This window comes from Apodemus sylvaticus, chromosome 14, assembly GCF_947179515.1.
Source record: "Apodemus sylvaticus chromosome 14, mApoSyl1.1, whole genome shotgun sequence".
NCBI classification, from domain to species: domain Eukaryota; kingdom Metazoa; phylum Chordata; class Mammalia; order Rodentia; family Muridae; genus Apodemus; species Apodemus sylvaticus.
In genome coordinates this window covers 71,638,633-71,661,510 of record NC_067485.1, presented here as the reverse complement: position 1 = coordinate 71,661,510, position 22,878 = coordinate 71,638,633, and the positions used below count along the sequence as shown (strand labels likewise).

At 36.3% G+C, this 22,878-nt stretch overlaps 2 protein-coding genes across 2 annotated transcripts in view; both read right to left on the bottom strand.

Moving 5' to 3' along the window:
• The window catches only part of LOC127665124 (uncharacterized), a 565,077-nt gene extending 561,865 nt beyond the window's left edge, over positions 1-3,212 (bottom strand). The window contains exon 1 of the mRNA XM_052157542.1: positions 3,142-3,212. The gene's annotated coding sequence lies outside the window, so the exon portion shown is untranslated. The remainder of the gene's footprint in view (positions 1-3,141) is intronic.
• A 1,397-nt stretch (positions 3,213-4,609) lies between these two features.
• On the bottom strand, positions 4,610-18,885 carry LOC127665135 (ankyrin repeat domain-containing protein 26-like). The gene is made up of 5 exons (XM_052157573.1): positions 18,836-18,885; positions 17,296-17,586; positions 16,285-16,487; positions 6,156-6,370; positions 4,610-4,674 (listed from the first exon to the last, which is right to left on the bottom strand). Exons 2-4 carry the CDS (start codon positions 17,575-17,577, stop codon positions 6,199-6,201), a joined length of 657 nt encoding a protein of 218 aa, XP_052013533.1. The 5' UTR covers positions 17,578-17,586; positions 18,836-18,885; the 3' UTR covers positions 4,610-4,674; positions 6,156-6,198.
• Between the last annotated feature and the right edge of the window lie 3,993 nt (positions 18,886-22,878).

Sequence of the window (22,878 nt, the reverse complement as noted above, 5' to 3'; positions counted from 1 at the left end):
TGTAAATTCTCTGTTTTGCTCTGTACCACATTTTTTAATTAGGTTATTTGGGTTTTTGAAGATTAACTTGTTGAGTTCTTTATATATTTTAGATATTAGCCTCCAGTAGGATGTACAGTTAGTGAAGAATTTTTCCCAATCCTTAGATGCCTAGTTGTGCTAATGATGCCACCTTTTGTCTTACAGAATCATTTCAGTTTCATTAGGTCCCATTTATCAATTGTTGATTTTAGATCCTGAGCCATTAGTGTTCTGTTCTGGAATTTTCCCCCTGTGCAAGTGCAAGTGAGTTTGAAACTCTTTTACAAGTTCTCTTCGATTAGACTCAGTGTATCTGGTTTGATATTGAGGAACACCATCCACTTGGACTTGAGATTTTTGCAAGTTGATAAGTATGGATATATATATTTGGTCTCCTAAATACAGAATATAAGTTGGACCAGCACTAGTTATTGTAGATTCCTTCTTTTTTCCACTGTATTTTTTTTGTTTCTTTATCAAAGATCAAGTGTCCATAAGTCTATGAGTTTTCTCTTCATATTGATTCTTCAATTTGTCTTCAATTTATTCTATTGATTTCTCGGTCCCTGTAACAATACCATGTGATTAATATCACTATTGGTTTTAGCAAGTATAAAACAAAATGACCCTGAGTTCCTACCTCATTCCAGTCAGAATGTTGAAGACCCACACCTCAAGTGACAGCACTTGCTGAGAAAGATGTGAAGAAAGAGGAACACTTGTCCATTGCTGGTGGGGTTGCAAACCAGCACAACTACTCTGGAAATCAATCTGGTGATTCTTCAGAAAATTGGAAATAGTTCTACTTGATGATCTAGCTATACCTCTTTTGAGAACATACCCAAAGGACTCCCCACCACACTACTAGGACACATACTGCATCATGTTCATAGCAGGCCTATTTGTAATAGCCAGAAGCTAGAAACAACACAAATTTCCTTCAACTAAAGAATGGATTCAGAAAATGTAGTTCATTTACACATTGGAGTACTATTAATAAAAATGATGACATTCATGAATTTGGTATACAAATGAATGGAACTAGAAAATATGCTAAATTAGGTAACTCAGACCCAAAAGGACATGCATGCTATCCATAGGTGGATATTAGCCAAAAAGTACAGTTTCAGCCTACAGAATCAGGTTGTAACAAGCAGAAATGCCCAAATGAGGAGGCTTCGATTCCCACATGGAAGCAGGGAGGAAATACTCACAGGAGGTAAAAGGAGGCAGGGATCAAGGTGGGGGTAAACATAAACAGGTATGCAAGAAGTGTCTGGAGAGAAGCCCAGAGGATCAAGGGAAGGAATGTAAATAAGGGGAGTGAGAGGTGTGAGGACCCTGTAGAAAGTTCCAGAGTTCCTGTAAGTTAGACATTCTCAGCACTTATTGGGGGCACCTAACCTTTTGGGGAAAAGGAACTTGAAGAGTTTACCTCCAGGAGATAGACATAGACTTACATGGTGGGATAGGGTTACTAACCCAGTTAAAATACCTGACCCAGACTTTTGCCTGTTTAAAAGAATGTCAGGGACAAAAATGGAGAAGAAACTGAAGGAAAGGCAACTTTTGGATCCATATCATGGGAGGCCACCAAGGGCTGACACTGCCATGCTCTGATGTGTTTACAGAAAAGAGGCAGGTGCAGCTGCCCTCTGAGAGGCCCAACCAGCAGCTGACTGACACAGAAGCAGATACTTACACCCAACAATTGGACTGATGTTTGGAACCCCAATGGTTTAATTAGGGAAGTATTGAAGAAACTGGAAGGGAGAGCAACCTTTATGAAGATCACCATTCTCAACTAACCCAGATCCCAAGGAGCTACCAGAACCTGAGTCACCAACCAGGAACACATAAAAGCTGGTCCAAGGCCCCTGACACATATGTAGCAGGGGTCTGCCTGGTCTAATATCAGTGGGAGATGATGTGCTGAAACCTTGATGGACTTGAGGCCCCAGGAAAAGGTGAGGCCTGGTGGGGGGAACCACCCTCTCTGAGGCAAGAGGGAGGAGGAATGGAATGAAGCATAAGAGGAGGACTGAGTGGGGGAAATTACTAGAATGCAAATAAATAAAATTACATAGATTAAATAAATCGCAACTCCTCTAGTAATCTCATTATGAATTTCCATAAATACCTTCACTAACAGATTGTATATTTAAAATTTCCCACAGGTTGTTTTATTCTAATACATCAGGGTAGTGCCAAGAGATCTGCAATCTAAGAGGTGCTTGGTGATGGGGATGGTGATGCAATGATCCTGTCATGTTGTGAGTCTCACTCAGCACAGGCTTTGTTCAGATCAGAATACTACTGCTGTGTGTATGGGGAAAGCCAGTGGGGATTGGGGATGCATAAGAATGAAGTATGACACACACATATGAAAATGCTACAATGAAATCCATTTGGAGTAACCTAACAAACTTAAAAATAAAGACTTCCCTTTCCATAGATTTGTATGATCTTGCAGAACTTGCCTAGAACAGCTTCCCATAGTATAGTTTCTTGACTTATGCCCTTTGCCTTTCTTTTTGGTAAATTCATATTTAACCAGCCACTGTCACAGAATCATATTGCTCATTTGGGTGGCCCAGATGGGCTATCATTACGGGGGCAATTGTCAGGGAAAATACAAAAGACCATAATTCTACAGCTGAGATAAACTCAATCTCTTATTTGTTTTCAAACTTCTGTTTTTGGAGATTTGTTCCTCAAAAACAAACTTAAAGACATAGCAGCATATGTAGGAGACAACAGTGTCTAAGAATACCAGTTACAAAAAGGTACCTGTGATAGAAACAAAGGGCATTTGGGGTGGAGCAGAGGAACTTTGGGCCCTTCTGCTCTACAAATAAAACATATTACTCTAGTCCCAGATTTCTCCACTATCTCCCAGACTTATCATTAAGAATCCAATCTCAAGGATCTCTCTCTCTGCAAGGCAACTGGAGATCTTCCTTTTCTTCCCCTTGAAAACTCTCTCTGTTGTGAGACAAGGATGGGGTGTGGCTACACTTGTGAACCCATGACTTCCAGATTTGCTTGTCCCCAGCCCTGTGCTGAATTGCGTGAGGTAAGCTATAGATAGGATACCTGGAGACAATATCATCTACTCACCTCCACACAACATTCTGAATTAGTCAACAAAGTTCCTTGTTTAACATGAAGAAGAGTGCTGGAGAGATGAGACTGAACAGATATTTGAAAAGCACAGAATTAAAGAAATTATTTTGATTTAAAAAATGCTTGGTATATAACAACAATCCCAAATCCCAAAGCATGATCAGAAGACTGATACTGAAAGACAGTAGATTTGAGAATACACTGAACAAGGTCCTTGGTCAAAAGCAAACAAATGTATCAATGTAGACATGAATGTTTTGCAAGGATGTGAGTCACTGCAGTTGTGGGGGACCTATGAGGTCTAGAGTCTGGTTATAGCCTCAAGCACAAAAGGGTACTTGTTGATTGTCACAGCAATTTAAGTTATGCCTATTTGAAGTACTACTTGATCAAAACAGGAAGTGAGCCAATTTTACCTTTGATGAAACTGTAGAACAATTTTAAGACTTGATCTCAGAGAAGGTAGGGTAACTCAGGAGTGGAGCTTGTTTAAATTTTGCAGGAATCCACATATTTCATTCCAGAAAAAAAGGAAAAAATAACTCTAGTTATTAAAAAGAATTCTACATGGTAAATATATATATAGCTTACAATATTAGCCATAAAATTTATAAACTAGCTAAGGATAATTTTATTATTTATCTACAAACTCTAAAAATAACAAATATAGAATAAGCTTTGCGACATAGAATTGAGTGTGTAATCCAGAATTTGAAATTTGCAAGTGAACATGAGTGTTATAGCCAATGATCACAGCACAGACACTAAGACTCTATCCTCCATGTCAGTAATCAAAGCCATGAGATTTAATGGTTTGGGAAAGCTCACTTAATAAAGGTGAAAAGGAAATCTGGATGTAGAGTTCTAAACTTTGATAAAAATTTCTCCTTAGATTTAGACAAAATTCAAAGAGACCTTGACCATAAAAACATTCAAAGAGACACACTAAGGGCCAGAGATAATAAACTCAGTACTAGTTCCAGGTATACCATATCTTATCTGACCTTTGCATCATTTGCTATAAATTTAGAGAGCTAGATGCTGTACGTTACGATAATATTTGCATTGCTAGCTGAAATAGCCACATCCACAGAATTTTAGGACCTGTGTTATTGCGTTCTTGCTTAACCCTAAGATTTTGATGAACAACAGCTCAGTATCTTATGCAGGCCATGCAGCAGAGGTCACATTATGGAGTTGTGTCTTGCACATGGACAGAAGGACATTTTCAATCTTCCTTATGAAGTCCAGCGTGATCTAACTAATCCAAGAAAACTGCAAGTGCCACAGACCTCCTTTGTCCTTGAAAATATTAAGAGAATTATCCCTTCAAAATAGCTTGGATCCCATCTTTGCTTATGTCAGAATTCATCATGCTCTTGTAAAAGGATACATTACCTGAATTTTGCAGTAATGACTGATGAGAATTGCCTGTATTATGACATATTTAACAATTTCACATTCATTCAAGGTTTGTTTGAAGTGGACCAACTTTATGCCTTGGAAATGCTTAGACCATTGCCCTGCCTTCAAAAATATGAAAAAGCTCTGATGAAAACTCAGCTAGTTCTCTTTTTTAAAGTACACAATAATGTAAGTAATACATTTAAAGATGTAATTTCAGTGTAATGCTGTCCTAGACACCTTTTGATTTCCCCCTGTGGGTTTTACATTGTATACATAAAGCCAATAAAAATATGAAGCAACGGGCTTCTCTCTACACAAATATAACCTGCTGTTCCGTGTTTGTTCAGAGTTTGTTTGAGGCCAGCCTGGTCTACAGAGTGAGTTCCAGGACAGCCAAGGCTACACACAGAAATTCTGCCTTAAAAAACAAAACAAAACAAAACAAAAAAAGAGGTTTTTGAAATGAACATTTTAATAGTAGAGATACACACTAAAAATAAAACTGCAACAGATTTACAATTCATGTAATTGCACTGTTTTATTTTCGTACGTAATTCCACCATCTCAACAATTATATTTATCAGCATTAATATTATCTCTATTCACTGTGTCTTTGCAATAAAACTATGACAGAACATACTTACTGGGTGCTGCTAAAAGCCATGATAGTTTTAGGGAAATTTCAAATAAGAAATTTTTCAAATAAATGGGATGGAGAGAAATTAATATTATTAGTGGATAATATGAAAAGTTTCTGCTGCTTTCCAGAAAGACTTTTTCACTTAAAATATTTTCTGAGTTACATTTAAGAACCCTTTTACTAAAGAAAGGATAATTAAGCAAGATTACTGATTTGCTTTCTTATATATATAAATAGTTAAAACGCTTAACAATGAATGAGTTTTGTGTGTTTCTTGTGATTTTTCCTGGATGTTAGGGTCTTGGGGTGATGTATTGTTGGTTTATCAGTTTGCTTTGTTTATATTTGGTATGTTTGTTCATTTGTTGGGCCATTTGCTTTCTAAAGAGAGAAAATATGGATTTGCCTAGGTCAGAGGAGGGAAGGTATTCTTAAATTCCACTATGCACATGCAGTTAAGAGTTTAACTTTCAATCTTTAAGTGAAAATGGTGGATATTGACCCAAAAAATTGTTTATAAAACCACTAAATACTTGAGTCCCAGATAAAACTGTGTCACCTAAAAGGTAAAAAACGGATGTAATTGGAATATACCTTAAGTTATTTTAATGCGCATGCCACACCTCCTCTGTTATAGCCAGAGGACAACAGTAAAGAGGTTCACTCCTCATACTACATGGGGTCCAGGGAATGAACATTGTGGTCAAATGGTGGCAAGAACCTCTACCCACTGTGTCTTGTCAACAAACATTCAGGTTTTGTTGGAAATCTCATTCAAGTTCCAACTGGAAAGAAATTTAAAATATTCCAAATTTGTTCTAGTTACTGACTCAGGTTAACAAAGGAGCATATCTGAAAAATGAGAATTTTGTGTCTGCTATCCAATTCAGTGGTTCATCAAACTTAAAATACAATACTATCAGAAACCTGAAACACTTAGAGAGACAAAAGCATAACTAACCTTATTAAGCTATCCCACCAAGCTCTCCTTCTTGAATGTGGACTTAAATCGTGGCCCCTATGCTGTTGAACCCAAAGATATTCTGAAGACTGCTGTCACTGGTTCCCTCTGAGACAGATCTGTGGTGAGTGTGGATGTGCGACAGCCTGTTCATCCTTCTCTCAGAGGCAAGCCTGGACTTGGTGTTCTGTAACTCCACAATACTGCTGTAAATACTGCAGAGGAAAACATTTCATGTCACATACTTTTCCTAAATGACTCCCAAAATTGTATTTTGACAATTGCTGTAAGAAGAAATGTGATTTCTGTTTAAACATTCTTTTACCAGTCAAAATATTTCAGGGAATGACTACTATAACAATTGAAAGTTTAAATTACTATAATTACTTCAGACAATTCAAAGGTGATTTGTTTTTCCCAGGAGGCATATACTTTTATTATATATTGGCATAATATTGAATGATTAATTTTGGTGTTCATAGATGTACAGAAAATTTTAGAAAACTTAACATGATTATTCCATTTATCACTTTTTTTTTTGGTTTTTTGAGACAGGGTTTCTCTGCATAGCCCTGGATGTCCTGGAACTCACTCTGTAGACCAGGCTGGCCTCAAACTCAGAAATCTACCTGCCTCTGCCTCCCAGAGTGCTGGGATTAAGGGAGTGTGCCACCACCATCTGGCGATTATTCTATTTATAATTTAAGTGTATAACAATGATATATGATACATAATTTTATTTTTTTATTAAAAAGCATTATAATCTGATCATAATTTTCACCTCTGTCAAATTCTCCAAGGTTTTACTCCCTCCCTACAAACCCAACTCCATGCGTTTTCTTTGTATTTCTTTGTGACTGGCAAGAAGCAAAAGAGACCAAGAAGCACACACACACACATATTCACAAAATCAGAAATCAAAAAATACAGGCAAAAATCAATAAGACAAAAAATGTCTAAACAGCCTGAGCAGCCTCATATTCCAGCTGGACCTCCACTCTCCTTCTCCCTGTCTGCCCACCTTCTTCTGCTGAGCCTGAAACACACAGGTAAGCTTCCAGTCCCCAACCCATCTTCCCTGCTTTCTGAGTCCTCTGGAGCAAGCCCAGCTGCTCTGAGCAGCCAGATGTCCCAGGGGAACCTCCATTCTCCCCCTATTCTCTCTTTCAACCTTCAATAGGTCTGCAGCTACTTAACCACAGAGACCTTCAGATCTATTACCACACAATCTAGGGATATCGATCAGAGGCCTGCCATAGGAGGACCATTGTATTTAAGATCCCCCCGCCATACCTACTATAAAAGATACATCAAGGGACCAAAGTCATACAGATGGAAACACGTCCTAAAAAGAACATAATTTAAAAAGTCAGGCCAATATGACACCTTCGGAGCACAGATAAACTTCTAGAGCAAGCCCAGGATATCTTTTTTTTTTTTTTTTTTTTTTAAGCCCAGGATATCTTATTACAACTTAAGCACAAGAAAATGGCCTTTGATTCAATCTTATAGAAGTGATACAGGACTTTAAAGAGGAAATGAATAAATCCTGTGAAGAAATACAGGACATAAGCCCAACAGGTAGAGGTCTTTAAAGTGGAAACAAATAAATCCTTTAAAAATATACAGAGTAATACAAATAAACAGGTGAAAGAAAGAAATAAAACCATGAAAGACCAGGAAGTCGAAATAGGAGCAATAAAGAAAACACAAACTGATGGAATCCTGGAGTTGGAAAACCTGGGGAAGAGAATAGGAACAATGGATGCAAGCATAACTAAAAGAATACAGGAGATGGAAGAAAGAATCTCAGGCATAGAAGCTACAATACAAGAAATAAATCTGTCAAAAAATGGTAAATCTAAAAATTTCCTGACACAAAATATCCTGGAAATCTGTGATATCATTAAATGACCTAACTTAAGAATAACTGGAATAGAAGAAGAAGAAGAGTCTCACCTTCAAGGCCCTGAAAATATTCTGAACAAAATAACAAAACACTTTCTCAATCTAAAGAAGGAGAAACAACCTATAAAGCAAACCTATAGAACACCAAATAGACTGGACCAGAAATGAACATCCTACCAACACAGAATAATCAAAACAGAAAATTTATTGAAAAAAAAAGAATACTAAATTTCCCAAGGTAAAGAGGTCAGATAATATACAGAAGCATACCTATTATATTCACACAAGACTTCTCAACAGAAGTTCTAAAAGCAGTAGAAGGGCACGGTGACATATCTTGCAATGTCACAAATACTCCTACCTAGACTTTTCTACTCAGCAAACCTCTCAATCACTATAGACAGAGGAAAAAAGATGTTTGCAAGCAAATACAAATTGAAACTATATTTATCTACAAATTCAGTCCTACAAAAAAATACAAGAAGAAAAATTTTCATGCAAGAACGATACCTACAATCAAGAACACACAGAGAAAATAAATAATTACAAGCCAGCAAATAAAAGAAAATCCCAACAACTGGTCATTAATTCCTCTCAATATCAATGGAAGAATTTCCTCAATGGCTTAAAAAAAGCTTTAAAAAGTGATGCAAAATAGGATCCATCACTATGTTGCATACAATAAACTAATCTCAGCAATAAAGGCAAACATTATCTCAGAGTAAAGGGCTGGAACAAAGTTTTCCAAGCAAACATACCTAAAAAGAGTACTGGAGCATCAATTATAATATGAAGTAAAATAGACTCCGAACCAAAATTAATCGAAGAGACAGAGAAGGACACTTTACACTAATGAAAGCAAAAAATCTACCAAGAAGATATATCACTTCTGAACAGCTATGCCCCAAACACATGAGTACATACATGTATAAAACAAACACTGCTGAAGCTTAAATATCACATCAAACCCCACACATTAATAGTGGGAGAATTCAAAACCCCAATCTCAGGTATGGAAAGGTCACCAAGACAGAAATTAGACACAGAAATCATGAAATTAACAGATGATACAGGAAACAACTGAATCTAACAGCCATCTACAGAACCTTTCTCCAAAACACAAAAGGATATATTTTAATCCCAGCACTTCACAGAACCTTCTCCAAAATTGATAATATAATCAAGCAGAAAGCAAGCCTCAACAGATTCAAGAAGATTGAACTAAACACTTGAAACTTATGAGCTCCCCATGGATTAAGGCTGGACGTCAACAATAGAAAGATGAGAAAGACCAAATATTCATGGAAAGAGAAGAACTCTCTACCCAACAATCACTTTGTCAGGGAAGAAAAAGAAAGAAAATTAAAGACTTTCCAGAATTCAGTAAAAATAGAGGCACAACATATCCAATCATATAGGGCAAAATGAGGGTAGTTCTAAGAGGAAAGCCCATAATACTAAATGCCTTCATTAAAAAATGTAGACATCACATACTAATATCTTAATAGCACACTTGAAAGATGGAGAAGAAAAGGAAGCAAACACACCAAAGTGACGTAGATGGCAGGAAATAGTCAAACTCAATGTTGAAATAAATGAATTTGAAACAAAGAGAATAATACAATGATTCAACAAAAACTATATCTGGTTTGTTGAGAATATCAGCAAAATAACAGATCCTTATCTGAAGTATTTAAAGGCAGAGAGACAGTACCAAAATTAAAAAAAAATCAGTGGTAAAAAATAAATACATAACAGAAACTGAGGAAATTCAAACAATCATAAGCTCCTACTTAAACACCTGTACTACACAAAATTAAAATCTAAACTAAGTGGCTGATTGCCCAGACAAATACCACTTAGGGCTTAAATAAAGATCGCGTTAACTATCTAAATAATCCTATGAAAATTAAGGAAATAGAAGCATTCTTCAAGAGTCTCCCAAAACAAACAAAGAAATGGGATGAAATGATGATTTTTATGCATAATTACAGCTGATTTTCAAGGCATAGCTAACCCCAATACTCCTCAAACAGTCCACAAAAGAGAAGCAAAAGGAACACTGTCAACCTTATTCTATGAGGCCACAGTCAGCCTGATACCTAAACCACACAAAGACTCAACAAAGCAAAAGGACTTCAAACCTGTTTCTATTATGAATATTGGTGAAAAAATACTCTATATATTACTTCTAAATTTAACTGAGGAACACATCACAAACATCACCCATTATGATCAAATAGGCTTTATCCCAAAGATTCAGGAAGGGTTCACTAAATGAAAATCCATCGAGTTAAACCACAATATAAAGAAACTGGGAAAAATGGCATGATAATCTCATCAGATGCTGAAAAAGTCTTTGACAAAATACAACACTCCTTCATTTTAAAAGTATTAGGAATATCAGAGATACATGACACATACCTAAACATTCTCAAAGAAATATACAACAACCCAGTAGCCAACATCAGGATACAGGGAGAGAAACTTAAAGCAATTCGATGAAAATCCGGAACATGAAAAAGCTGCTCACTCTTTCCTTACCAATTCATTACAGAGCTTGAAGTTCAGGTCATAGCAATAAAACAATCAAAGGAGATCAAGGTGATTAAAATTAGAAAAGAAAAAGTCAAAGTATTCTTATTACTGGATAATATGATTCTATATATAACTGACCCCCCAAATTCTACCAGAGAACATCACCTGTTGATAAACAACTTCAGAAAATTAGATGGATACAAAATAAACTGAAAGCAATTAGTAGTCTTCCTTTACAAAATGAATAAATGGGCCAAGAAAAAAATTAAGAAAAACACCCTTTGTGATAACCACAAAAATATAAAATATCTTGGTGTAACTCTCTAATGAAGCAACTTAAAGATCAGTATGGCAAGAAATTAAAGTGCCTGTAGAAAGAAATTTAAGAAGGTATCAGGAGATAAAAGAATCTTCCCATGCTCATGGATAGGTAGCTTTAATTTTGTAAAAATGGATATTTTACCAAGCAGTCTTCAGGTTCAATGCAATTCTCATCAAAAATCCCATTTTTATGGAACTTGAAAGAGCAAATCTCAACTCCATATGGAAAATAATAAATTCAGGCTAGTAAACACAATCTTGAAAAATAAAATAACTTCAGAAGAAATCAATATCTGTGACCTCAAACTGTACTGCAGAGCAATAAGGATAAAACTGCCTGGTATTGGTATAGAAACAAAAGTATGGCTACATGGTATCTACTCAAAGACTTGGTACAACGACTCTGGAAAACAATTTGGTGGTTTCTCCGAATACTAGGAATACCTCAAGACCCAAATTTACTACTTCTAGGCATATACCCAAACATGTTCCACCATTCCACAAAGACATTTCCATAGCTATGTTCATAACAATTTAATTTGTAATATCTAGAAACTAGATACAACCTAGGTGTTCCTTAACTTAAGAATGGACAAAAAATATGTGATATATCTAAAATTGAAATACTATTCTGCCATGAAAACTAAAGACATTTTGAATTTTTCAGGTAGAGATGAATCTTGAGAATATCAAGATTCCCAAAAGGACACGAACAGTATGTATACGCATATAATTGAAGATTTGCCATAAAATAAAGGACACTCATGCTGCATTCCACAAATCCAAGAAGGTTAGGCAGAAAGAGGGCACAAACAAGGATGCTTGAGACTCACTTAGAAGGAAGAATGGAGTAGTGGTGGAAGGTAGATGGAGAGAGGGAACATTGTGGGAGAGAATAATTGAAGGAGAGAGGGGGTTGGTGTGTTGAGGAGTGTGGAGGGGGATGGGGGATGTCAGGATTGCCATAAGAATTATGGAAAATGAAAATTACTGGGTAGTGGGAAGGTAGGATGGATCTCCAGGGGAGACAAAGAAATGGGGTAGGGGAGGAGCTCTAAATCAATGGGGGTGTCCTTAGCAGTGACTCACAACATTTAGGATATGGAGCCTTATTAGGCAGCCTCCTGTGGCCAGGCAGGATCTTCAGTCTGGCAATAGGGACACAACGAACTCACAAAATTTTTGAGAGAAATCTTGTTCTTTTTCCAAAAAATAGAAGGACTGTGGATGAATCAGAGTTTGAGAGAACAGCTAACCAATAACTATCCCAACTTGAAATGCATCCCATTGACAAGCACTAAACCCTGACATTATTAATGATACTCTGTTATACTTGCAGGCTAGAATCTAGCATGGCTGTGCATTATAAGGCTCCAACAGCCAACTCACACACACAGATGCCCACACCTTCAGCCAAATAGTGGAAGGATTTGGGGCCTCTTCAGAAAGAATAAAAGGAATGGTTGTAGCTCATAGGGGGATAGTAATACCAACAATTCAACTAAGGTGGACCTTTGGGAATCTCAGAGACTGAACCACCAACCAGATAACTTAAACAAACAGGACCTGGGCGCCTCCCTGCACATATGTAGCAGATGTGCAGCTTGGTTATTTTGTATGTCCTGAACAACTGGAGCGGGATCTATCCCAAAAGCTATGTTATATACTTGGGATATATTCATGTAGCTGGGCTGCCTTGTCTGGTCCCAGTAGAAAAGGAAGGTCATAGCCCTGCAGAGCCTTGAAGTGCCAGGGAGGCAGAAAGCCAGTGTGCCCCCATCCACTCATAGGTCAAGGAGAGTGGGAAAGGAGGGATTGATTGTGAGAAGGGATGACAGGTGGGGGGCAGCAGTGAGTAGGATATAAACTGAATAAGTAAACATTAAATTAAAAAAGCCTGAACAAATCAATATTAAAAAAACTACAAAAATGTCATTCATTGTGTTTTGTGCTAACCAGCTACTTATCATGTGGACTACCCTAAATTATGGTGATTCAAGAGCTTCAGAGAGGTTGAACAGGTAAGCAAAGAGGCACAATTTTATAACCAAATCTACTGCTGTCTAGAAGGGTTGTACTTAAAAAAATTGTTGATGCCCCTGTATTAAAGTGCAACAAGTTAAGAAATGTTTAGTTGGTTGATACATTTTTTGTGTCATACTCATAGGCATTTAAATATGCATAAATCTATAAAACATATATACTCCAGATATAGAATTAAATGGCAAAGTGAAACATTTCCTTCATGAATTTGGTGAGTCAGGCTACCCCTGAGGCCGGTAAACTATAAGATCTTCGTCGAGTTATTAGTTGTGGGGCCTGCCCTTTTTGCCATTCATGCAGCCCTCCCTCCCATACTGAATGAGCAATTATGTTTAGTAACTTCATAATCTATATTTCTGTTCACACCTGCAGTAGACCTTAAGGTCAACAGCAAGGATAGTTCCTTTTGTAAATTAGAAAAGCATTAATGTACCAGAGTCTCTCCAGGTAACATACAAATTTCCTATTACAGAGACATAACATTCCAATAGCCAGAATAATAGACTCTGTGGTGTGTGCTACATTCTTTGAGTTTCTATTATAACCTTCCTTTAAACACTTCTACTTAAGTGAACATTTGATGAGGAGAGTTCCAAAATTACAGCTATATGAATTAGCAATTCGAAATAACTAACATGCATATGTACTTAGCTGAATGTCCACACCTCAAGTAAACTTTTATTATGGAAAGGGAAGAAAGTGTCGCAGATATGAACCCACACACCTACAGTCACTGGATATTCGACAAAGGAGCTAAAAACATCCAGTGGAAAAGAGACAGCATTTTTAACAAATGGTGCTGTATCAACTGGAGGTCAGCATAAAGAAAAATGCAAATTGATCCATTCTTACCTCCTTGTACAAAGCTCAAGTCCAAGTGGATCAAGGATCTTCACACTGGGCATATACCCAGAGGATTCTCCAGCATGAAATAAGGATACATGCTCCACTATGTTAATAGCAGCCCTATTTATAATAGCCAGAAGCTGGAAAGAACCCAGGTATCCCTCAACAGAAGAATGGATGCAAAAAATGTTGTATATATACACAATGGAGTACTATTCAGCCATTAGAAACAATGAATTCATGAAATTCTTAGGCAAATGGATGGAGCTGAAGAACATCATACTAAGTGAGGTAACCCAGTCTCAAAAGATCAATCATGGTATGCACTCACTAATAAGTGGATATTAACCTAGAAAATGGGAATACCCAAAAGATAATACACACATCAAATGAAGTACAAGAAGAATGGAGGAGTGGCCCCTTGTTCTGGAAAGACTCAGTGAAGCAGTATAGGGAAAAACCAGAACCAGGAAGTGGGAAGGGGTGGGTGGGAGAACAGGGGGAAGGAAGGGGACTTATGGGATTTTCAGGGAGTGGAGGTCCAGAAAAGCAGAAAACATTTGAAATGTAAATAAAAAATATATCGAATAAAAAATAAAATAAATAAATAAATAAATAAATAAATAAATAAAAACAAGATACACTGAAGCTTATAGAGGAGAAAGTGGGGAAGAACCTTAAACACATGGGCACAGGGGAAATTTTCCTGAATAGACCGCCAATGGCTTATGCTCTAAGAACAAGAATCAATAAATGGGATCTCATAAAACCACAAACCTTATGTAAGGCAAAGGACACTGTCAATAGGACAAAATGGCAACCAACAGATTGGGAAAAGATCTTTACCATTCCTACATCTTGGACAGGGTTAATATCCAATATATACAAAGAACTCAAGAAGTTAGACTCTAGGGAGTCAAATAACTCTACTAAAATGGGTACAGAGCTAAGTAGAGAAATCTCAACTGAGAAAACTCGAATGGCTCTAATGAAATGTTCATCATACTCTGTCATCAGGGAAATGCAAATCAAAAGAACCCTGAGAGTCCACCTCACTCCAGTCAGAATGGCTAAGTTGAAAACTCCTGGGGCCAGCAGATGCTGGAGAGGATGTGGAGAAAGAGGAACACTTCTTCATTGCTAGTGGGATTGCAATCTGGTAAAACCACTCTGGAAATCAGTTTGGTGGTTCCTCAGAAAATTAGACATAGTACTACATGAGGACCTTGCTATCCAACATATAATAAAGATACATCCTCTTCCAACATATAATAAAGATACATGTTCCACTATGTTCATAGCAGCCTTATTTATAATAGGCAGAAGCTGGAAAGAACCCAGATGTCCTTCAACAGAAGAATGGATACAGACATTGTGGCATATAGACACAATGAAGTCCTATTCAGCAATTAAAAACAATAAATTCATGAAATACTTAGGGAAATGGATGGAACTAGAAAGTGTCATCCTGAGTGAGATAACCCAATCACAAAAGAAGACACATGGTATGCACTCATTGATAAGAGTATATTAGCCCAAAATCTCAAAATAAACAAGTTACAATTCACAGACCACAGGAAGCTCAAGAAGGAAGACCAAAAGTGGGGGTGCTTTGGTTCCTCTGAAAAAGGGAACAAAATACTCACAGGAGCAATTATGGAGACAAAGTGTGGAGCAGAGAATGAAGGAAAGGCCACCCAGAGACTGTCCTACCTCAGGATTCATCCTATAAACAGTCATCAAACCCCAAAACTATTATGGATGAAAAGAAGAGCATACTGAAAGGAGAGTGTTATGGTTGTTTCTGGAGAGGCCCTGCCAGAGCCTTACAAATACAGAGGAAGGTGCTAATGGCAATCATTGGACTGAGCACGTGGTCCCCAATGGAGGAGTTGGAGAGCAGACTGGAGGAGCTGAAGGGGTTTGCAGCCCTATAGGAAGACTGATGATGTCAGCCAAAGAGATGCCTCAGGGCTCCCAGGGACTAAGCCATCAACCAAAGGGTACACATGGCTCCAGCCAAAGGAGTGGCAGAGGAATACCTTATTGGGCATCTGTGGGGAAAGCGGTCCTTTGTCCTGTGAAGGCTCAATAGATGCCCCAGTAAGGGGAAATGGATGGGGTGTGGTGGTGGGAGTGGGTTGGGTGTAAGGTCATATTCTTGGAGGCAGAGTGGGGAAGTATGGGTTGGGGGTTTTCGGGGGGGGGAACCAGGAAACGGTTCATTTGAAATGTAAATGAAGAATATATTAAATAAAATAATAATAATAATGGCAGGACGAAAGTTGCATCCAACCTACAACAGCTGTGGAGGAATGCTATCTGTCCTACGCAAGTGTTTTAAAGGGAAGTACACGTATGGATATTATTTCGGGAAGGTAATGTTCTTTCAGGCTCTAATGGCCACATGAGTCATTTCACTAGAGTTTAAATTCAGTGCACTGGCTTACTAGGCTTCCAAAGTCTGACTTACTTTTCAAGTTCATATTTCAATCGTTCTCCAAGTTGCAATTCTGCTCTATATTTTTCTTCAAATGTTCTCCGTTGTGCTTTCACAGAAATTGCACGAGATTTTGTTTCCACAATCTCAAGTTCAATTTCCTTATATCTATGCTCCAGTGACATGATGTAATCCTGTCTTTCCTGATCTTTCTGTTGCTCAGAGGCAGCTAGTTCCTTAAGAATATTAAAAAGAAACATTTTAAAGGAGGACAACCAAGGAGATTTCAAATGTATTAGGAGGAGTGGTTGGTGTTATCAAAATCTTGTATTCATGATGAAATTACCAAGATGAAATTAAATAAATAACTTCAACTCACAGAAAGATTCTGTTTAAATTACAAATATCAATGTATATATTCCAAATAAAGGAAACACTTATTTAAAACCTAATCATCCAACAAATTATTGTGTAATTTTCTCTGCATTTGGCTCCACAAGGCAGAGAATGTGTTAAATGAAAGAGAAAGGAGTTGGAGTTCAAATTCTTTATCAACAACTTCCAGTGGATTTAAGCAGAATTGTTTTAATAATTTCTTTCTGTGGTGCTGTAGTCAGAACCCAGGGACTTGTGGATGACAAAGAGATATACAACCATAGGACTACAGTCTCATCCCTGAGGTATTCATATAACAATTCAAAAATTAATAATATAATTTCAGAGTAAGCCATGGAACTTATAAACAACCGAAGTACATTATCATATCCACATCACAATGATTTTCTTTCCCACCATGTTTCAATCTATCTCATAAATCACAACATTTCCTATTGAAAACTGGAATTCTGAAAGATGAATTCTTTTAGCATTAATGTCAAAACTAACAGGATTATCAATAGAAGGGTATGGCTTCTTTTTCCAGAAATCAACAAAAGAAACTGCTGTGAAACACAGAAGAAACACACACAATCATACAAAAAATATAATTGAATATGAATTTTGAGGTGGAGTGAATTACAGCACAGGACAAATGACTATAGTTACCCGTAAGACTTGGTTCTCTTGGTTTATTTTTTCCATGAGTTGACTCCTAGCTTGCTCTTCAATGGCTTTCTTATGATTTTCTACCTCACTTCGCTCTACCATGTTCTTGTCCATATCGGCTTTGAGGCTGAGTATTTTCTCTTCAAGCTGCTTTATTCTACCCTCTTCCGCTTCACGGTTCTCCCGGGCTGCTTTCCTTTCTGCTATTTTCTGCTCCAAAAGATTATTTTCATCTTCCTTGCATTGGCAGCAGATTAATTCTTGTTGTAGTTTTGTTTCCATACTTTCAAGCTGAGTGAAAACAATTAATATTGTCTAGTAATGCAGTAGGCAGAAAAAAGGTTAACATAACACTAATAGCAATTTCAGCATGATTCCAATTGAATTCAACATGAATTTTGGCATGGATTCACCATGAATTTCAACAATTTCAGCATGAACCCAGGCTTTACACCTGGTTTTCCACTTCACACATTAATGAATTATTGATAAACTTAAATTTAAAAAATCCAACCAAATCAAACAAACAACACAAACTCATATATACAACAAATATAACACACACACACACACACACACACACACACACACACATATGGAGAGAGAGGGAGAGAGAGAGGGAGGGAGGGAGAGAGAGAGAGAGAGAGAGAGAGAGAGAGAGAGAGAGAGAGAGAGAGAGAAGCCATAAGCTGTTTTCAGATCAGGAAAACTCTCTAAACATTATTAGGTACATAAGTGAGGTTCTCATATGTCTTTTAACTAATTTAATATTGGAACGACTGTCAAATCATCATGTCAGTAACTACAGACATTTCTTCTTCACAGATAATAAAAGGAATTTAACTAGAAGTCTCATGTGAAATGAACAAAAAAAATAGAAAATGAGAAAAATAAAGCTAAAGTATATGCCCCTTTCAAGAAATGAAGAAAATATATATATATCCCTTCCAAGAAATGAAGAAAATACAAGCTTTTATTTTAATTTTAAAAATTGGATGCATTTTCTCTTTTTCAAAGTTTCTAATGTTTACTTCTCCTTGCTTCCTTCTATGGAGAACTCCATCTCATTTCCTTCTAGACTGAATTTTTTTCAAACATACAAACTACTTTTGAAAGTTAATGATTCCAACTATTATTTAAACAATTACTTATCTTTGATAAAGTACTTCAAATCTCTGAAGTTTAAAGGTATACACAATAACATCTTCATATGAGTTTAAATTTTTTTCTTGAATTATGATCAATAAAATCCAGCCTGAACCACACTGTGTTCAATAGAGGAAACTAACATGAAATTGTTTTTCCTGAACATATAGAGTCTGGGACGTGGTTCCTGTGACTCAAATTTAGGCAGGGGCATACATGCCAAATGGGTTTAGAACAGCATAGAAATTTCAAGACACAAATATGACACATTTTCAATCTAAAAGGAAAGTTCTTTTGAATATGAGCTCAAGTTTTCAAAAATTGGCAAACTCTTTATATTTACATTGTACTAAATTAGATGCAATTTTTATTTGAAAAATTAATTTAAATTCACCTTCTCTCTTAGTTTCAGTACCGTATCCTCTTCGCAGTGACTTGTACTTGAAGCATAATAACCTGAAAACTCTCCATTTTGATGTCCATCTGAGTCCTCCTCCATCATTGTGCACAGGTCCATATACCTAGACAAATATGCAAAACAATTAAGTAAACTATTATCACCATTGTATGTTTGTATATTTGTGTTGTTTTTTATGAAATCTGGCTTTAAACATTGGATCTTCCAGACTGTATTTTACAAGTATTTGCATTACAGATATAAGAATAAGCCTGGTTAGTAACTGAAGATTTTAAATTATAATCATTTAATACATTATGAATAGTAATATGGTTTATAATACTAAAGCAAAATTAATAATAATCAAAAGTGTGATTCTGTGACTATTTTAAAAGTATGAGATTGAAATAATTTTAATTTTTGAATTTTAAAATAAATACCAGGACAGAGAAGTAGGAGGGGGTGATAGGAGAATGGGCAGAGGGAAGAAGGCTTAGGGAAATTATGGAGAGGGGGGAACCAGGAAAGGAAAATCATTTTGAATGTAAACAAAGAAAATTGAAAATAAAAAGTTCGAAAAAATAAAATAAAATGGTTGAAATAAAAATGGTAAATAAAGTATTAATATTGAAATCAGGAACTGAATTGTTATAAATATCATATGTCAACATATATTTTCATATATCAAAATAAATGATTTACTTATAATTTTGTTTTTAATTTCCAGGATTGTTTGTATATGTGTGTGTGTGTGTGTGTGTGTGTGTGTGTGTGTGTGAATGTGTGTGTGTGTGTTTGTGTGCATGTGTGGACTTTATCTCACTGTGTATATGTACACAGGAATGCAAGTATCCTCATAGGTACAAGTACTGATACTTCAGAAGTTGTTGTTACAGGGAGTTAGATGCTACTTGAAGGTAGATGCTGGTAACTGAAATTAGATACTATTATTCTGTTGGTTAACTTTGTTTTGTTTTGTTTTGTTGGTGTTGTTTATTATTATCAACTTGACAGACACAAGTTTAATTTGAAAAGAAAGAAACTTTACTGACAAAATTATTGATTATACCATTCTAGAGACATGCCTGTGGGAACATTTTCTTAATTACCTCTGGATGGGGAAGAGGCTTAAATCATGTATACACACAAATGAATACATATGTTCAAGACACACAAACACATGCAAATAAACAACGATTCATTCCACATAGTAGTACCAAGTATGTGTGGTGTGTGTAAGTACCTTGGTTGAATTCCAATCAAAATTAAAATTTAGAATGAAGACAAATAAAGCCTTTGAAGGATAATTGGGAAAAGAAAAGAGGACAATCAGTGCGTTAAGACATAGGGGATCAAATATAGAAATATGGGGAAAGACTTGAAAAGATTCTATGGCCCTTTGTAGGAGAAGTGTTTGAACACTTGGGCTCCAGTTACTGATGATGCTTGGGCAGGTTATGGAAACATCAGGAGGCAGAGGCTTGCTGCTTTCCCAACTACTGTGGAATCTGTCCCTCTGTAAACACAGCCCATTTATTCCTTAAGTTTTCTTTGGTCATTGAATTTATCATAGCACCAGATGTGTAACTAATGCAACCTTTTAAGAAGAAATCTAGAGAACCTCCTAATGTGGTTTTCACAAAATGCAGAAGATGCAATATCATATGCAGAATGTTAAATCACAGGAAAACACTAGTCACACTTTAGAGAAATCAAAATTAAAATAAAAAATAAAAACAAAAGAGGCCAGCCATGTTGGGAGACTCAAAAGTTACGAGAAATTTTTTATTATTTTATTTCAGGTGATAGAATAATGACATCTTTCATGCATTACAAGTCTGAAAGTTTTCATGTTATCTATCATTCTGTGTACTCATTAAAATAGAAACAGAAAGGGCTGGAGCATGGCAGCAAGGGAGGGAGATGAAGCAAGGGAAAGAGGAGAGAGAGGGGGAGGGGAAGGAATCGAGGGAGGGAGGAGAGAGAGAGAGAGAGAGAGAGAGAGAGAGAGAGAGAGAGAGAGAGAGAGAGAGAGAGAGAGAGAGGCATTCTAAGCCTGAAGATTCTGTATTCAGGATGTCAAAAAGTACTTAGAATGCACCTGTGCTACGCATGCACAGGCATTTGACAATGTTCCAAAAAGTAATAGAGTATTATAGTTATTCAGCAATATATTAGTTATCAATTGAGGCTCCCTTCTCTTAGATGAATATAACTTGGTTCACAAAACTAGGCAGCACAGAGGCCAGAGAGGAAGGCTGCTTAATGGATTGCCGCTCATATTTTGCCTGACCTGATTTCTCCTACACCCCAGAATCATCTGCCAGGGATGGAACCTATACACAATGATCTTGTTACCCCACATTCCATGGTCATTAAGAAAATATCTGCACATGTTTCTTATAAGCAATTCTTCATAGAGGCATTTTCTCAATTGTGGTTCTTGCTTCTCAGATATGTCTGGATTGTGTCAAGTTGACAAAATCAACCAGCACAATTAATGATTACATATAATTTATAGATGCCTTAAAATAAAAAGACATGTCAGTGGCCTTAAATGAATATTAAATATTTTTGGATTCTGAGCTCTGTTTGATACTATAGAACAATTCCTATATAAAATATAAGACATCAATCTGTATGTTAGTTTATGTACACATACATGTAAATTTCTTAAAGGAAACTCAGGTTTGAAAATGTTTATATTTCATGTGTATATGGATTATGATCATGGAATATTAGTATATCTTTTTATGGGTCCACATGAATAACATATCATGGTTAAATATTTAAAAGTAGAAGAAAACCCAATTTTATCCATGTAAATTTTGATCTTTTATAACAAGCACACAAACAAGATATGGGTATTAATATCTGAAATGTAGGAGGAAAAAAATAAAAGCATATTTCAAAGTAGAAATTGAAAATATATTAGGAAGATTACAGTTGATATCAGAGAATGCTTTCATTGTCACTTATTATGGTCAAAATCATCACAGATGTTAGCAATTAATACTGTTCTTCCAAAATTTGAAATTGTGTTGTAGGTTTCTTATATGAGTTTAAAAATAGAACTACTTGTTTTATTATAAACTTGTAGACAAGATAGGAATTTATATTTAGGTTTTGGTAAAATCACTCTTTAGTTGTGGGTGAATGCTTTGATAAATAAATGTCATACCTGTCTATTTCTTCTTCTAGTTCCCTATTTCTCCTTCTCATTTCATGCAAACTCTGTGTCAGTGACAGGTACAACTTAAACTGTTCTTCTTGAGCCTTTTCAGACATTGAAAAAAAATATATGAATACAATTTTAACTGTAGAGATCCACTTTTCTTTCTTAGAAATATTATTTACCAAGCATAATATTCTTAGATAATTCAGAACATATTTTCTGAAATTGATACATGTGAGCATAGATTTCAAAATAATAATTTTTAAAATTGTCTTATGGATTTGGGTGTTTGGCAAGATTGTATTTTTTGTAGGCTTAGGCCTACCTATTGCCAGATCTGAGGAGGAAATGTTACCAGTTTCCAAAAGAGCTAGAGTTCCAAAAACTAGGCATTGACACATGGATGCTGGGACCTTAACCCAGGTTTCTGCAACAGCAGCAAGTGCTCTTACACACTTAGTCATCTCATTGGCCCCCAGATAACACTTTATAGAAGACCTCAGCTATGTGACATTTTCATTGTGACATTTTTCTGATATATAAATTTATAAATATTATTTGTTAAACATGGGAAGGTTTTTTTTTCCTAGCTCACTAATGTAGCCCTCTTTCTGGGACTCTTCTTCTGACTCTTCCTCAGTAACGGTCTCCTTGTTTCTCTACTGTCTATTATACACCTTCAGTCTATGATTCTGACAGCACCTCCAAGGTTGAAGTCCCCACTCTTCCCACTCTAACCCTCTCTCCCTCAGGACTCACCATTTTTCTGCTATTAGAAATGTCATCTTCCATGCTTGCCACAGTAACATTACATCATACTATCATAAATAGAGACCACACATGTACTCTGAAATCTATCCTGTGG

Coding starts and splice junctions, on each gene's coding strand:
- LOC127665135 (XM_052157573.1), bottom strand. CDS start 17,577: ATGGAAACAAAACTACAACAAGAATTAATCTGCTGCCAATGCAAGGAA. Junction 16,488..17,295: donor AAGAGAACCAAGTCTTACGG/GTAACTATAGTC, acceptor AATATTCTTAAG/GAACTAGCTGCCTCTGAGCA. Junction 6,371..16,284: donor TTGAAATATGAACTTGAAAA/GTAAGTCAGACT, acceptor TTTCCTCTGCAG/TATTTACAGCAGTATTGTGG.